The 18,047-nt window shown below is 46.1% G+C and overlaps 1 protein-coding gene and 1 pseudogene across 1 annotated transcript; one reads left to right on the forward strand and one right to left on the reverse strand.

The window, feature by feature from the left end:
- On the reverse strand, window positions 1-15,400 carry LOC130296990 (protein kinase C delta type-like). Its single transcript, XM_056549117.1, has 3 exons — window positions 14,630-15,400; window positions 1,761-2,632; window positions 1-615 (listed from the first exon to the last, which is right to left on the reverse strand). Exons 1-3 carry the CDS (start codon window positions 15,296-15,298, stop codon window positions 591-593), a joined length of 1,566 nt encoding a protein of 521 aa, XP_056405092.1. The 5' UTR covers window positions 15,299-15,400; the 3' UTR covers window positions 1-590.
- LOC130296993 (trafficking protein particle complex subunit 5-like) overlaps window positions 11,342-18,047 on the forward strand; it is a 19,524-nt pseudogene continuing 12,818 nt past the window's right edge.

Raw genomic sequence — 18,047 nt, forward strand, 5'->3', positions numbered from 1 at the left:
ATTATTATTTTTTTAGAATTTGTTGTGTTACTAATAGGGTAATTCATTATATTAATTTGCTAAACCTATTTACGGCTATGTTGATCCAGGGGAAGGCGAAAACCCCCTGTAAGGAATGAGCCAATTGTCCTCAAATCAGGGGAAAAAATTCCTTCCCGACCCCAAATATGGCGGTCAGAATAAATCCCTGGATCGAGCCGATATATGTCCCCTATCTGTGGTATGTGTCTATGTGTGTGCACCTATCCCTATCGTGTAGTGTGTGTGGTGTGTGTGGGTTGTGGTGAGTGTGGTACTTACCCGGCCTGTGCTTGGGTGAGTTCAGGGATAATAGACATCACTCAGCATCCCAGGACCACAACATGCGACTATTGTTCCTGAACTCACCAGATGGAATCTAAGCACAGGCCGCTCCTGGGGCATAGAGGATCTTCGGGCTGCAGTGATGTTGGATACCAGCCCGGGATTGAAGGATGCCAAGTCAATGTTGAGGCGGGAGATGATGTTCTAGGGCAGCCAAGGTAACAGCAGCAGAGACATGAGGCATGGGGTCAAGAGACCGGAGGTTCTGGGCAGTAGCTGCGGGGTCCTCAGAGTCCAGATCTTCTCATCCACCTATGGAGAAGTGAAGAACATGTGAGGAGGATCTTACCGCACAACAATTTAACTCCACCGGGGTTAACAAAACCTCTTTTAATCCATGTGTTCATTATAAAACATAACTTTTATTAAATTTAACTAATATTATGAACCGGTGAAAAAACACGCACTTGAAAACACAACCCTATTTGCGACTGTAACTGCATAGTCCACATGTGTTGCACTGGGAACCACAGTTAGGAACCTGAGGAATAGGTAACAGGTAAGTATTTCGCACGCTAAATTTGTGGTAACCAGTGGAGAGAGAAATATAACACTACTTTTGTGCCACTCTCAAAAGGAGGATGTATATCCAGGGTTGCTAACCCCAAATATACATCCTCCTTTTGAGAGTGGCACAATAGTAGTGGTATATTTCTTTCTCCACTGGTTACTACAAATTTAGGGTAAAATACTTAGCTATTACCTATTCCTCAGATTCCTAAATGTGGTTCCCAGTGCAACACGTGTGGACTATGCAGTTACAGACGCAAATAGGGTTGTGTTTTTAAGTGTGTGTGTTTTCTCACCGGTTCATAATATTAGTTACATTTAATAAAAGTTATGTTTTATAGTGAACACATGGATTAAAATAGGTTTTGTTAACCTGGTGGGGTTAAATTGTTGTGTGGTTTTGGCACCTCTACATGTGTTCTTAAAGGGGTATTCCGGGCAATAACATCTTATCCCCTATCCAAAGGATAGGGGATAAGATGTCTGATTGCGGGGGGGGGGGGGGGGGGGGCCGCGATCTCCCTGCAGCAGCCCACATTCTATGCGTAGCTGCGTCTGCAGTTTTGGAAACCGCTTCCAAGACGGGGACGTGACGTCACGCCACGCCCCCTCCATTCATGTCTATGGGAGGGGGCGTTGTGGTCCTTACGTCCCCTCCCATAGAAATGAATGGAGGGGGTGTGGTGTCACGTCCCGGTCTCGGAAGCTACGTATAGAATGCGGCTCAGCTACGTATAAAATGCGGGCTGCTGCAGGAAGATCGTGGGGGGTCCCAGCGGCAAGCCCACCCACGATCAGACATCTTATCCCCTATCCTTTCGATAGGGGATAAGATGTTTTTGCCTGGAATACCCCTTTAAGGCCTGTTTATAGTAGGAGGATCTTACCGGGCCCAGCTTGGTGACGTATAATTGAATCCGGTCTCATGATGGGGGGTCTCTGTGTCCTCTGGCCACTGCAGATGGTGATTTCGCAGAACTGTCTTATACGGCTTCCATGGTGGCTCTGCTCTCTTCTCCTCCAGCTCCTCCCAGCCAATGGTGGAAAAGAATGGATGCGTCCGGATGTTTCTTCGCACCCCCAGGCGCTTGTCCGGATTCTTGCGTAGCAGTTGAGTGATGAGATGTTCAATAGCAGCATCCAGCCCGGGTGGAAATTTCGGCTCCTTTCTGGTGATGGCTCTGAAAACCTTCTGCTTGCTGTGGCCAATGTAAAATGGGAAGCGTCCTGTTGCCATCCTGCACAACACAATCCCGAGGCTCCACCAGTCAACTGCTGTACAATACTCCTTCCCGAGAAGCACCTCCGGGGCCATGTAGTAGAATGTTCCTGTCACTCCATCGATCCTACTGGAGGCGGTGACTCCATCTTGTGCCAGGCCCAGGTCAATGATGCGGATGTGGCCTTCTGCATCCAACATGATGTTCTCCGGCTTGAGGTCTCTGTGGACGATGTTCTGTCCATGGAGGAACTGGAGCCCACATACCATCTCTGCTGCGTAGAACCTTATGTTGTCGATGTCCAGATAGCCGCACACCCTGATCAAATCCTCCAGACTGCCGCCAGACAGATATTCTGTGATGAAGTAGGCACGCTCCAAAGACTGATGTGCGGCGTAGAGGTGGCATAGAAACGGACAGTCTCGGGCCGCCAGGAGTATCCGCAGCTCTCTCTTGATGGTATCCTTGTTGTCCTCTTTTTTGTTGACGATTTTTATGGCCATGTAGGTGTCTTGACCAGGGACTGATGCCAGGACCACCTAAAGGAAAACAAACAGAAGAGGTTCATTAGAAGACATCAAAAAGTTGATATTGATCAGTGTCTCTCAAGCGCGGTCCTCAAGAGCCCCCAACAGGTCAAGTTTTCAGGATTTCCTTAGTCTTTCACAGGTGATATAATTATGATCAGTAAATAAGACATCACCATAGTCATATCACCTGTGAAAGACTAAAGAAATCATGAATACATGACCTGTTGGGGGGGTCTTGAGAACCGTGCTTGAGAAAAACTGATATAGATGGAAGGGTGGGGGGACTAAGTGTTGGGTCTGCTGTATAGCACCCAGAGACCATCAGCTTAGGACAACTAAGCTACCGTCTTTATATGTTTGCTATTGGATGCTCTATGGAGATTAAATAAAGTGATATTCCACATATTGCTCGCCAATAAGATACCTGGCAGGTTTGGTGGCGGAACCCTGGCGGAATCCTCTTCGCAAGATGGCGCCGGTCAGTGTGATGACATCAAGGGGCATTCAGTGCGTAATGGTGATGCCGATGTGATGAAATCAAAAGCAATTCAGCTAATAGTGGAGATGTGGTATCAAACCTGCCATTCAGGCGTACAGAAGCAGTAGATACGAAAGTTGCAAAGATATTACACGCACGTTCAGACAGCACTTGGAATCATTTATGCGTTTGCGCAATAATTGGCTGGGGCACAATAAGTACAAAAGTGGTATGTATTGGTGCACATGTTCAGGCTTCCTTACATAGGCAAAATAAATAAAAATAAGGATATGTAATATATAAAGGCAATAGGTTGGAGTTTGCCAATTACACGTACATCCCTATTGATATGAACATTCACCAATTTAATTGGCAGAAAAAGACCCGTGCGCATGCGTAAAGGGGGAAGCGACCAAATGAATATCAGGTATATTCCCTCTGCACCTGTCTATAATGCAGATATATAACAGTAGATTTTATATTTATTACATAAGATAAACAATCTATGAATTGAGGCTTGGAAAATGGAACAGAGGCGACAGCCTACCTTCTCGGGAGGTAGTGGAACAGGGGTTCCTGGAGTCGGCGGCAGCACCAGTCAATCAGTGGGGACTGTTGGTGGGAAAATCAGCTACTCGACGGTGTGGCAGTTTTTCATCAAGCATCCGGAGGAGGTTTACATGGCCATATGCAAGATGTGTCGGCAGAAGGTGAAGCAAGGCCAGGGTCCCAATGTTGGCACCACGGCCCTGCGTACACACATGCTGTGTCACCAAAAAAGCGGCCATGGAGAACGGTGGCTCCGATGTGGTGGTCCAGCCTGCTGCATCATCCAGTGGCACGCCGCTCCTTGTTTCAGCCAGCCAAGGCTCCACCACCTCAGCCAAAGGGAGCTGTGTGTCATACCTATCTTATGTCGCTCCAGATGCTCCTGCTCTTCCTACTTCAAGACAGTCATTCCGCCAGCAATCCATTGGCGAAGCCATGTCCAAGAGACAACATTATGCTCCCACTCCAATCCAATGGCGCAGAAGCTGAATGTGCTCCTGTTCAAGTTGCTGGTGCTGCAGTCCCTCCCTTTTCAAGTGGTGGACTCGGCACCTTTCAAAAAACTGATGGCTTGTGCTGAGCCGAGGTGAAGAGTCCCAAGCAGTCATTTCTTTGCGAAGAAGGCAGTACCAGTCCTGCACAATTTTGTGGAAGAGAAGGTGGGCCACAACAGCAACTTGGACAGGGCACACCACTTCCATCTCCACACTCTCAGGCTATTGATGTGACAGTGATTCTAATAGTGACGCCTCTAATCTGCATGTCATACTGAATAACAGTATTATTTCACTAACCCAGCACACACCCTATGCGTGTTACTGTAAGGCAAAGTGTTCTACACCCCTTTTGAGGCTCTCTGTAGGCCAGAAATAGCCATTTTTTTATACAGATTCGCTGCAAGTAAATTCGGCAAATCAACTGAATCAAATTTTTCAAAAATTCACTCAATATATGAATATTCCTGTGCAGAATAGTCCACTTTGTGGTACTGCAGTTTTCTTCAATGGACAAAGATTACCAGATTAGTGTTACAGTCCCTGTGAAATAGGGAAAGTAGAAAAGGCAAAAGAAGGGGATCCCATCAATATAAACAATGGTCCAAAAAATGTATGAAATTATTACCATGGAATTCTTGGGTCCAACATGATAAATAGTCTCAAAAATGGGCAGAAATCCCTACAGAAATGATGGATCCAGAAAGAAAAATAGTATCCTCATTGAGAAAGAGGATGAGAATGCGTCATCCAGAAGCACCAATGGGGGATGTATCCCTACAAATACAGCGGGTCAAGTTCTCCAAGTAAAGATACTTGTGCCAGGATCAGGACATATGGATCCATATGAACACAGAATTCCAACATCTGTTCACAGATGATCCAAAAGGAGGAGAGCCGGACATGGTCAGTCACAGGACAACATCCCGGAGGTATAACAAGTAATTTGTTCTGAATCAGAAGAATTCACTTACATTTTTGGGGAACAAATCTTATTAGTAGTTAAAGGGACATTTTGTTCAGAATGCTCAGAGCCGGAGCCCGTGATCGTGACGTCACTGCCATGTCCCCTTGTGATGTCACGTTATGGCCCCTCAATTCATGTCTATGGGAGGGGGTGTGTCAGTCGACAATTCCCCCCTCCCATAGACATGAATGGAGGGGGCATAGCGTGACGTCAAGACCACTGCTGCGAGAAGATTGCAGGGAGCCTCAGCAGCGGGACTCCCGCGATCAGACATCTTATCCCCTATCCTTTGGATAGGAGATAAGACGTCTAGTAGCGGAGTACCCCTTTAATGCACAAATAGAGGGAATTCCAGGGGGTTCACTTACTTTATCTCCCAACTCTATTAATAATTTGAAAAATGAATAGACATGTCTTTGAGTTGGTTGGGATCAGTGTGGTTCTCATCTCCTGATCCAAGTAGGTTTCTGTAAGATTGTAATGAAGCTATAGAGGTCCATGTATGGATACCTAAAAGAGTAAAAGAGCAGCATTGAAGGGAACAAAATTCAATGAGGATACTTCATCTGGATGCACCTTGATGTATCACATGTGGGCCATGTAAGTAAGTGGTGTGGACATCGGTCATATAAAGTAAGTGGTGTGGGGATGGGCCATATAAAGTAAGTGGTGTGGGGATAGGTCATATAAAGTAAGTGGTGTGGGGCAGGGCCGGAATAACATAGGGACTGATGGAGCTGCAGCTCCAGGCCCCTATAGTAAAATAGGCCCAGCTGGCCGCCAAAAAGGCCACTGAGGAGCGGTCCCCCTGCCACTACACTATGCTACATGGTGCAGCAACAGGCCGGGACCTCAGGCGCGGCTTGGGCCCACCGCTGCCAGCACTATCACCAGCAAAGGCGCGGGCTCTTTAAAAATAATTTCCGGGTTGCATGGAAAGGACAGGGGCTTATGGGAGTAGACGAGCACCGCGCGTCTGCACCAAGCCTCTGACGCGTCACAGCCTCTGACCCCTGCAATGCGTGACATGAGCAGCAGCCTTCCCTTATCCTCACACTGCAGCACCGCGAATCTCTAGGAAGGTATTGAGATCGAGGTTCGGATGCTGGGGTGATGTAATATTGATGAGCAGGAGAATGAGGACCGGGACCCAGGGGGAGGGGGGTTTGCAATGATGATGAGGTGGAGGGGTGTGCTGGGGGGGACGGTTGCAATGATGAGGAGACTGAGGATGGGGTGTTGGGGGGGATGCAATGATAATGAGGAGGAGGAGGGGAAGCTAGGGGGCGTGCAATGATGAGGAGACTGAGGATGGGGTGGGGGGGAATGCGATGATGAGGAGGAGGGGATGCTGGGGGGGTGCAATGATGATGAGGAGGAGGAGGGTGGAACGATAAGGAGACTGAGGATGGGGTGTTGGGGTGTTGCAATGATGAGGAGACTGAGGATGGGGTGTTGGGGGGGTTGCAATGATGAGGAAACTGAGGATGGGGTGTTGGGGGGTTGCAATGATGAGGAGACTGAGGATGGGGTGTTTGGGGGATGCAATGATAATGAGGAGGAGGAGGGGAAGCTGGGGGGAGTGCAATGATGAGGAAACTGAGGATGGGGTGGGGGGAATGTGATGATGAGGAGGAGGGGATGCTGGGGGGGGTGCAATGATGAGGAGGAGGAGGAGGGTGGAATGATGAGGAGACTGAGGATGGGGTGTGGGGGGGCAATGATGAGGAGGAGGAGGGTGGAATGATGAGAAGACTGAGGATGGGGTGTGGGGGGTGCAATGATGATGATGAGGAGGAGGGTGGAATGATGAGGAGACTGAGGATGGGGTGTGGGGGGTGTGCAATGATGATGATGAGGAGTCTGAGGATGAGGTGCGGGGGGAGGGTTGCAATGATGAGACTGAGGATGGGGGGGAATAATATGGAGTGCGGGGGTGAAGAGCCAAGGATGGGTGGGGTGTATGGGGTGATGAGAATAGCGAAGATGTGGCAGAGAGGGCATTGGGTTGATTAGCTAACCAAGCATGGGGTGGGGGGGGGGGGTTGATGAAGGGTTTGCGGTGTATGGCAGTTTTATATTCGGGGGGTAAAGTGTGGGGCAGTATTATTTTCAGAGGGTACAGTGTGCGGCAGTATTAGATTCAGAGGGTACAGTGTGTGGCAGTATTATATTCACAGGGTACAGTGTGCGTCAGTATTATATTCAGGAGGTACAGTGTGTGGCAGTATTATATTCAGAGGGTACAGTGTGTGGCAGTATTATATTCAGTGGGTACAGTGTGCGGCAGTATTATATTCAGAGGGGAAAGTGTGTGGCTGTATTATATGCAGGGGGTACAGTGTGTGGCAGCATTATTTTCAGAGGGTACAATGTGTGGCAGTATTATATTCAGACATACAGTGTGTGGCAGTATTAAATTCAGGGGGTACAGTATGCGGCAGCATTATATTCAGGGGTACAGTGTGTGGCAGTATTATATTCAGGGGTACAGTGTGTGGCATTAATATATTTAGATGGTACATTGTGTGGCAGTATTCTATTCAGGAGGTACAGTATTATATTCGGGGGGTAAAGTGTGGGGCAGTATTATTTTCAGAGGGTACAGTGTGCGGCAGTTTTATGTTCAGGAGGTACAGTGTGTGGCAGTATTATATTCACAGGGTACAGTGTGTGGCAGTATTATATTCAGAGGGTACAGTGTGTGGCAGTATTATATTCAGAGGGTACAGTGTGTGGCTGTATTATATGCAGGGGGTACAGTGTGTGGCAGCATTATTTTCAGAGGGTACAATGTGTGGCAGTATAATGTTCAGATGTACAGTGTGTGGCATTAATATATTTAGAGGGTACAGTGTGTGGCAGTATTATATTCAGGGGTACAGTGTGTGGCATTAATATATTTAGAGGGTACAGTGTGTGGCTGTATTCTATTCAGGAGGTACAGTGTATGGCAGTATTATATTAAGGGGGTACAGTATGTGGCAATAATATATTTAGAGGGTACAGTGCATGGCAGTATTATATTCATGGGGTACAGTGTATGGCAGTGTTATATTCAGCGGGTACAGTGTGTGGCAGTATTATATTCAGGGGTACAGTGTGTGGCATTAATATATTTAGAGGGTACAGTGTGTGGCAGTATTCTATTCAGGAGGTACAGTGTATGGCAGTATTATATTAAGGGGGCTACAGTATGTAGCAATAATATATTTAGAGGGTACAGTGCATGGCAGTAATATATTCAGGGGGTACAGTGTATGGCAGTATTATATTCTGGGGGTAGAGTGTGTGGCAATAATATATTTGGAGGGTACAGTGTGTGGAAATAATATATTTAGAGGGTACAGTTTGTGGCAGTATTATATTAAGGGGTACAGGTTGAAACAGTATTATATTCAGGGGGCAAAGTGTGTTGCAATAAAGTATTTTGAGGGTACAGTGTATGGCAGTATTATATTCAGGGAGCACAGTGTGTTGCAATAATATATTTAGAGGGTACAGTGGTAGGCAGTATTATATTCAGGGGGTACAGTGTGGGGCAATAATATATTTAGAGGGTACAGTGGTAGGCAGTATTATATTCAGGGGGTACAGTGTGTGGCAATAATATATTTAGAGAGTACAGTGTGTGGCAGTATTATATTCAGGGGGCACAGAGTGTTGCAATAATATATTTAGAGGGTACAATGTGTGGCAGTATTATATTCAGGGGTACAGGTTGTAACAGTATTATATTCAGGGGGTACAGTGTGTTGCATTAATATATTTAGAGGGTACAGTGGTAGGCAGTATTATATTCAGGGGGTACAGTGTGTTGCAGTAATATATTTAGAGGGTACAGTGGTAGGCAGTATTATATTCAGAGGGTACAGTGTGTGGCAGTATTATATTCAGGGGGTACAGTGTGTGGCATTAATAAATTTAGAGGGTACATTGTGTGGCAGTATTCTATTCAGGAGGTACAGTATTTGGCAGTATTATATTAAGGGGGCTACAGTATGTGGCAATAATATATTTAGAGGGTACAGTGCATGGCAGTAATATATTCAGGGGGTACAGTGTATGGCAGTATTATATTCTGGGGGTAGAGTGTGTGGCAATAATATATTTAGAGGGTACAGTTTGTGGCAGTATTATATTCAGAGGGTACAGTGTGTGGCAGTATTATATTCAGGGGGTACAGTGGGTTGCAATAATATATTTAGAGGGTACAGTGGTAGGAATTATTATATTCAGGGGTACAGTGTGTTGCAATAATATATTTAGATGGTACAGTGGTAGGCAGTATTATATTCAGGGGGTACAGTGTGTGGCAGTATTATATTCAGGGGGTACAGTGTGTTCCAATAATATATTTAGAGGGTACAGTTTGTGGCAATATTATATTCAGGGGTACAGGTTGTAACAGTATTATATTCAGGGGGCACAGTGTGTTGCAATAATATATTTTGAGGGTACAGTGTATAGCAGTATTATATTCAGGGGCCACAGTGTGTTGCAATAATATATTCAGAGGGTACAGTGGTAGGCAGTATTATATTCAGGGGGTACAGTGTGTGGCAATAATATATTTAGAGAGTACAGTGTGTGGCAGTATTATATTCAGGGGGCACAGAGTGTTGCAATAATATATTTAGAGGGTACAGTGTGTGGCAGTATTATATTCAGGGGTACAGGTTGTAACAGTATTATATTCAGGGGGTACAGTGTGTTGCATTAATATATTTAGAGGGTACAATGGTAGGCAGTATTATATTCAGGGGGTACAGTGTGTTGCAGTAATATATTTAGAGGGTACAGTGGTAGGCAGTATTATATTCAGAGGGTACAGTGTGTGGCAGTATTATATTCAGGGGGTACAGTGTGTGGCATTAATAAATTTAGAGGGTACATTGTGTGGCAGTATTCTATTCAGGAGGTACAGTATTTGGCAGTATTATATTAAGGGGGCTACAGTATGTGGCAATAATATATTTAGAGGGTACAGTGCATGGCAGTAATATATTCAGGGGGTACAGTGTATGGCAGTATTATATTCTGGGGGTAGAGTGTGTGGCAATAATATATTTAGAGGGTACAGTTTGTGGCAGTATTATATTCAGAGGGTACAGTGTGTGGCAGTATTATATTCAGGGGGTACAGTGGGTTGCAATAATATATTTAGAGGGTACAGTGGTAGGAATTATTATATTCAGGGGTACAGTGTGTTGCAATAATATATTTAGATGGTACAGTGGTAGGCAGTATTATATTCAGGGGGTACAGTGTGTGGCAGTATTATATTCAGGGGGTACAGTGTGTTCCAATAATATATTTAGAGGGTACAGTTTGTGGCAATATTATATTCAGGGGTACAGGTTGTAACAGTATTATATTCAGGGGGCACAGTGTGTTGCAATAATATATTTTGAGGGTACAGTGTATAGCAGTATTATATTCAGGGGCCACAGTGTGTTGCAATAATATATTCAGAGGGTACAGTGGTAGGCAGTATTATATTCAGGGGGTACAGTGTGTTGCACTAATATATTCAGAGGGTACAGTGTATGGCAGTATTATATTCAGGGGGTACAGTGTGTTACAATAATATATTTAGAGGGTGCAGTGGTAGGCAGTATTATATTCAGGGGGTACAGTGTGTTGCAATAATATATTTAGAGGGTACAGTGTGTGGCAGTATTATATTCAGGGGTACAGGTTGTAACAGTATTATATTCAGGGGGCACAGTGTGTTGCAATAATATATTTAGAGGGTACAGTGGTAGGCAGTATTATATTCAGGGGGTACAGTGTGTGGCAGTATTACATTCAGGGGGTACAGTGTGTTGCAATAATATATTTAGAGGGTACAGTGGTAGGCATTATTATATTCAGGGGTACAGTGTGTTGCAATAATATATTTAGAGGGTGCAGTGGTAGACAGTATTATGTTCAGGGGGTACAGTGTGTGGCAGTATTATATTCAGGGGGTACAGTGTGTTCCAATAATATATTTAGAGGGTACAGTGGTAAGCAGTATTATATTCAGTGGGTACAGTGTGTGGCAATAATATCTTTAGAGGGTACAGTGCGTGGCAGTTTTATATTCAGGTTGCACGGTATTTGACAGAATTATAATGTGTTATAATGAATATTGGGGGAGATTTATCAAAACCTGTGTAGAGGAAAAGTCGTGCAGTTGCCCATAGCAACCAATCAAATCACTTCTTTCATTTTTCACAGGCCTCTTTAAAAATGAAAGAAGCAGGCTGATTGTTTGCCATGGGCAACTGCACCACTCTTCCTCTGCACAGGTTTTGATAAATCTCCCCCATTGTCTTTATACAGAGATCTGCTGACAATGTGAGGAGCCAATGATGTCCGGGCGTCAGACTCTGCAGAGAAGATGGAGCTGGAGGAATTCCTGGCGTCTGGACCAGATAAAGAAGGAAAGGAAAGACAACAGAGAAGACATCACTCAGGTCACTGATATCATATTGTATTCTCCTGACTGTCCCATCAGCTGAAGTCACTTGTAAGTTCCACAGTGATGATGGGTGACACTGTACCCCATTCTGTGGCTCTCCAGCTGTTTCAAAACAGCAACTTCCTTAATTCCTGAGTCTCTTCAGACATGATGGGAGTTACAGCTTAGCAACAGCTGGAGAGCCACTTGAACCGAGGGGATTGGTTGGGGTCCCAGCAGTCTTACGTCCACCATAAAAATGGGCTGCTTATTTTAAAATGCGGGCCTATTTTTGGTCCCAGTCCTATTTTTGGGCCATATAAAGTAAGTGGTGTGGGGATAGGTCATATAAAGTAAGTGGTGTGGGGATAGGTCATATAAAGTAAGGGGTGTGGGGAGGGGCCATATAAAGTAAGTGGTGTGGGGAGGGGCCATATAAAGTAAGTGGTGTGGGGATGGGCCATGTAAAGTAAGTGGTGTGGGGAGGGGCCATATAAAGTAAGTGGTGTGGGGAGGGGCCATATAAAGTAAGTGGTGTGGGGAGGGGCCATACAAAGTAAATGGTGTTGGGATCCTACAGGTTTTCCTCAGTCTACCCCCAGGAATATCCAGGCCAGTTAGCTCAATTTCATTGGACTACAAAAGGGTTCAACCAGGGGCAGGGAAAACAAAGGCAAAATATATGTAATAAGTACCATCTGACCTCCAAGTAATGCAGAAAAGAAAGAAAATGTGCAAAAAAAAGCAAATACAACAGAGCATACAGTGATATATGGCAAAAATAGACAATAATGAATAGAGAACCGTAATCCCATAGGGCAGGGGTCGGCAACCCGGTGTGAGGTGAAAAAGGGAGGGGCAAGTTTTCCGAAGCTACAGTGGAGAGGATCGAGGGCAGAGCCATGGGTTTGATTTTTTCACCGCAAGGCTGCAGATAATGAAGCCACGCCCCCTCACGGAGGATTGAGAGCGCGAGAGCGCAGCTCTGCATAATACAAGGAGACAGTGGGAGAGCGGGGACGGACACAGCTCCTCCCTCCCCCTTCTCTGTACACACAGGACCTCATTTTTCACAGGGAGGTTTCATGTTTTCACAGGGGAAAAGCTCCTCCCCTCCCCCAGCTCTGTACACACAGGACCTAAGTTTTCATGGGAAGGTTTCATGTTTGCACAGGGGAAACACAGAGCTGGTGAGGGGAGAGGAGACATACTGCACTGCAGGGGCTGGGGAAGATTTCTATGTGTGAGGAGACATATTACACAGGCTGGGGATGTAAAGACTGCAGGGGAATAAATATCATACTGGGAATGATGGGGGGACAGGGACTGCTGAATAACACATGCTGGGAGTTGTAGTCCCTCTTATGTGTGTGTATGCCAGTGTTTCCCAACCAGGGAATGCTGGTGGTAGTAGTAGTTTTGCAACATCTGGAGGCACCCTGGTTGGGAAACACTGGTGTATGAACTGCAACTCCCTGGAGATTACTGATATAATAGAGGTGTTGGTGAACTACAACTTCCAGGAGACTACTAAGATACAATAGAGGTGTTGGTGAACTACAACTCCCAGGAGACTACTGAGATACAATAGAGGTGTTGGTGAACTACAACTCCCAGGAGACTACTGAGATACAATAGAGGTGTTGGTGAACTACAACTCCCAGGAGACTACTGAGATACAATAGAGGTGTTGGTGAACTACAACTCCCAGGAGACTACTGAGATACAATAGAGGTGTTGGTGAACTACAACTCCCAGGAGACTACTAAGATACAATAGAGATGTTGGTGAACTACAACTTCCAGGAGACTACTCAGATACAATAGAGGTGTTGGTGAACTACAACTCCCAGGAGGCTATTGAGATACAATAGAGGTGTTGGTGAACTACAACTCCCAGGAGACTACTGAGATACAATAGAGGTGTTGGTGAACTACAACTCCCAGGAGACTACTGAGATACAATAGAGGTGTTGGTGAACTACAACTCCCAGAAGGCTACTGAGATACAATAGAGGTGTTGGTGAGCTACAACTCCCAGGAGACTACTAAGATACAATAGAGATGTTGGTGAACTACAACTCCCAGGAGACTACTGAGATACAATAGAGGTGTTGGTGAACTATAACTCCCAGGAGACTACTAAGATACAATAGAGGTGTTGGTGAACTACAACTCCCAGTAGACTACAGAGGCAGCATGCTGGTGTTATACCACAGACTGAAGACTCCTGAATAACACATGCTGGGAGTTGTAGTCCCTTTTGTGTGTGTATGCCAGTGTATCCCAACCAGGGCATCAGAGGGGAGGGGGGTTTTGCGGCTCCCAGTTTTTTTTTTCTTCGGAAACGGGTCCAAGTGGCTCTTTTTGTCTTAAAGGTTGCAGACCCCTGCCATAGGGGAACTCTTTTGTTGCACTTGCACTTTATTATTGGGTTTATATGAGTCCTATAGACATTACATGTGAAGAGATTTTATTATTCATTACAAGCGATATAATATTAGCACATATGCACTTTTATAAATCAACTTTATATTATTGCGTATTCCCGTGCCCATTATAAAGACCTGTGTAGAGGAAGAGCAGTGCAGTTCCCATAGCAACCAGATGGCTTCTTTCATTTTTCAGAGGCCTTTTGAAAGTGGTTGCTATGGGCAACTACACTGCTCTTCCTCTGCACAGGTCTCAATAAATCTCCCCATGTATGTACCATTTACACCCTGCTCCAGAAGTAAAGACCCCATTGTATCTTCTCCTCTTCTCCCTGCGTCTGGTTTTCTACCATCTTGGGCACCCCGACTTCCATCTACCATCTACCAGAACACAGTACATGGACGCGCCCCAAGGGATCCGTTCACACCTAGTCCCAAGTGTAGGCCCTTCAGGGAGTCTTTTATAGGTCTGCATAAAAACTAAAGCCATCAGGAAAATATAAATTGTGGGACTACAAGTACCAGCAAAACCACCTAACAACAACACTGCACCCCCCCCCCCTCCCCCAATCTCCCCCTACAACACATATCCAGCCTGAAATGGATAATAACAGAAAACAAGATAGAACGAGAACTTACTTTGCCAAAGTTGCCCCTACCCAGGAGCTGGTGAAGATGGTAGCTGCTGACCGTTAGTCTGGGGTAGGTGCCCAATGTTCCTTGGCTGCTCCCAGGTGTTGGCTCCTCATCCTCTGATCCTCCATCGCCGTCTCCTCTCCTCCTCTTGACTCCATCCTCGCCTTCCTCTTCCCTCTTCCTCTTGCCTTCACTCTTCCTCTTCTCCTCGCCATCTTCTCCATGTCCAGTGGACGCCATCCCAGGTGTTGGCTCCTCATCCTCTGATCCTCCATCGCCGTCTCCTCTCCTCCTCTTGACTCCTTCCTCGCCTTCCTCTTCCCTCTTCCTCTTGCCTCTGCTCTTCCTTTTCTCCTCCTCGCCATCTTCTCCATGTCCAGTGGACGCCATCCCAGGTGTTGGCTCCTCATCCTCCGATCCTCCATTGTCGTCTCCTCTCCTTCTCTTGACTCCATCCTCGCCTTCCATTTCCCTCTTCCTCTTCTCCTCCTCGCCATCTTCTCCATGTCCAGTGGACACCATCCCAGGTGTTGGCTCCTCATCCTCTGATCCTCCATCGTCATCTCCTCTCCTCCTCTTGACTCCATCTTCACCTTCTTCTTCCTCCTTCCTCTTGTCTTCTCTCTTCCTCTTCACCTCCTCGCCATCTTCTCCATGTCCAGTAGACGCCATCTCCGCAGTTCTCCTTCAGTCTGTAGACCTCGGTCCAGTCACGTCGGTCGCCAGCAGAAAGTAAACAGCAGTTGGCCGTGTGCAGGTGATGTCATCGGCCATGGACCTCAGGTGGCACATGCCAGGCAGTGGCCCTATAAACTTGCTCTACCTTATACAATGTGATGTGAGCATCATAAAAGACATCTAGAGTTTGCCTTAGCTTGGTTGGTACCCTCTGCAGTTTAAGGGACGTTATGATGGATCACAGTGGTCTCCAAACTATGGACCTCTAGATGTTGCAAAATTACAACTCCCAGCAAGGCTTGTTGGGAGTTGTAGTTTTGCAATATCAGGAGGTCCACAGTTAGGAAACAAATGGTGAACTATATGGGTTCAGGCAACTATTATGTTCCTTGGGATACAAGCTCAAGGTGTCAAGGACATTGGGCACCTCCATTGGTAAAGGCTGGAGATGCCCCTAGTGTCCTGGTATAGGTCACATACCCCTGGTCATGGTCTAAAGTGAACAAAGACAATAATAATTCATGGGGGGGGGGTAGTTGGTGGAACTAGAAGTGGTATATATTGGCACAGTGGTCGTATAGTCAGTATACTGTATATAAATCTCTGTATAGTAATCTATTTATATAAAACTCAACGTGTGTGTGTGTGTGTGTATGTATGTATGTTCCACAAAAACTTCCAAACGGCTAAAGATATTAACATGAAACTTGGCACACATGTTACTTATATGTCAACAACAAACATAGGATAGATGATTTAACCCTTACTTACCCCCATTTGCCAGGGGTGGGGTTTATGTTTAAAGTCCTATACAAGTCTATGGGAAATATATGTTACTGCATAACTTCCAAACGGCTGGAGATATTTTGATAATACTTGGTCACATGTTACTTATATGTCCACTTAAAATAAAGGATAGTTAATTTAACCCTTAACTACCCCCATTTGTGAGGGTCAGGGGTTTTGTTTAAAGTCCCAGTCAAATCAATGGGAAATTTATGTTCTCTCATAACTTCTGTAGGGCTGGAGATATTTCAATACCTGGTACACATATTACAGGTCGGAATATGAGGACGGATGGGAGGTCGAGATAGGAGGTCAAGATAGGAGGTCAAGATAGGAGGACGGAATAGGAGGACGAGTTAGGAGTTCGGGATAGGAGGTCTAGATAGGAAGACAGGATAGGAGGTTGAGATAAGAGGTCGGAATAGGAGGTCGGGATAAGAGGTGGAGAAAGGAGGACGGGATAGGGAGTTGAGATAGGAGGATGGGATAGGAGGTCGGGATAGGAGGTCGAGATAGGAGTTCGGGATAGGAGGTCGAGATAGGAGGTCGAGATAGGAGGTCAGGATAGGAGGTCGGGATAGGAGGTCGAGATAGGAGGATGGGATGGGAGGTCGAGATAGGAGGTCAAGATAGGAGGACGGGATAGGAGGACAGGATAGGAGGTCGGGATAGGAGGTCGGGATGGGAGGTTGAGAAAGGAGGTTGGGATAGGAGAACGGGATAGGAGGTTAGGATAGGAGGTTGAGATAGGAGGTCGGGATAGGAGGTCGGGATAGGGGGATGGGATAGGAGGTTGGGATAAGAGTTCGGGATAGGAGGTCGGGATATGAGGACGAGATATGAGGTTGGGATATGATGATGGGATAGGAGGTCAGGATATGAGGACAGGATATGGGGTTGGGATATGACAACAATATATGAGGACAGAATATGAAGTCAAAAGCTTCCTCCTTTGTTTATTTTCCTCCCCAACAAGGATTAGGAAGGAAAAACCGGGCAACACCGGGTATTCAGCTAGTACTGTATATAGTAGATAAAACACTCACAGTTTTCTATGTAAGTTTAATTAGCAATGTGTTCCTATTACAACTATTCCTGTAAATCTGCTGCACACTCAGCACCAGATATAATGTATAGCAGTGGTACCCAACTGGCGGATCGTGGTCCAGATCCAGACTGCGACTACCAAACATCCAGACCGCTAGCCAGCTCTCCCCTCATTCGCTTGTATCGGTGTCATTAAGACACTCTGTTCCCTGCCCGGCGGCCCAGCGCTTCTTTTGTTATACAGGCGGCATGATGATTTAACTGCACAGTTCATAGGGGCATAGTGGCACAGTACATGGGGCATAGGGGCACAGGTCATAGGGGGCATTGTGGTACAGGTCATAGAGGCATAGTTGCATATTTCATGGGGCCATGGTGGCACAATATATGGGGATATAGTGGCACAGTACATGCGGGCATAGGGGCACAGTTCATAGGGGCATAGTGGCACAGTACATGGGGACATAGTGGTACAGTTCATAGGGGCACAAAGGCACATCTTATGGGGGCATAGTGGCACAGTTTTAGGGGGGGGTCAAAGTGGCACCAATTATGGGGGAATAGTGGCACAGTACATGGGGCATAGTGGCACAGTACATGGGGCATAGTGGAACAGTACATGGGGGCATAGTGGCACAGTACATGGGGGCATAGTGGCACAGTTCATGGGGGCATAGTGGTGCAGTTCATGGGGCATAGTGGTGCAGTTCATAGGGGCATAGTGGCACAGTACATGGGGGCATAGTGGCACAGTTCATGGGGGCATAGTGGTGCAGTTCATGGGGCATAGTGGTGCAGTTCATAGGGGCATAGTGGCACAGTACATAGGGGCATAGTGGAACAGTACATGGGGGCATAGTGGCACAGTTCATGGAGGCATAGTGGCACAATGGCATATATTGTGGGGAAA

This window comes from Hyla sarda, chromosome 12 (genome assembly GCF_029499605.1).
Source record: "Hyla sarda isolate aHylSar1 chromosome 12, aHylSar1.hap1, whole genome shotgun sequence".
Classification (NCBI taxonomy): domain Eukaryota; kingdom Metazoa; phylum Chordata; class Amphibia; order Anura; family Hylidae; genus Hyla; species Hyla sarda.

What these genes read in the sequence shown, in the direction of transcription:
- LOC130296990 (XM_056549117.1), bottom strand. Translation starts at nt 15,298, where the DNA reads ATGGCGTCTACTGGACATGGAGAAGATGGCGAGGAGGTGAAGAGGAAG. An exon ending in GTAGGGGCAACTTTGGCAAA is followed by an intron (nt 2,633 to 14,629) that starts GTAAGTTCTCGT and finishes GTTTTCCTTTAG; the next exon opens with GTGGTCCTGGCATCAGTCCC. An exon ending in ACGTCACCAAGCTGGGCCCG is followed by an intron (nt 616 to 1,760) that starts GTAAGATCCTCC and finishes ACTTCTCCATAG; the next exon opens with GTGGATGAGAAGATCTGGAC.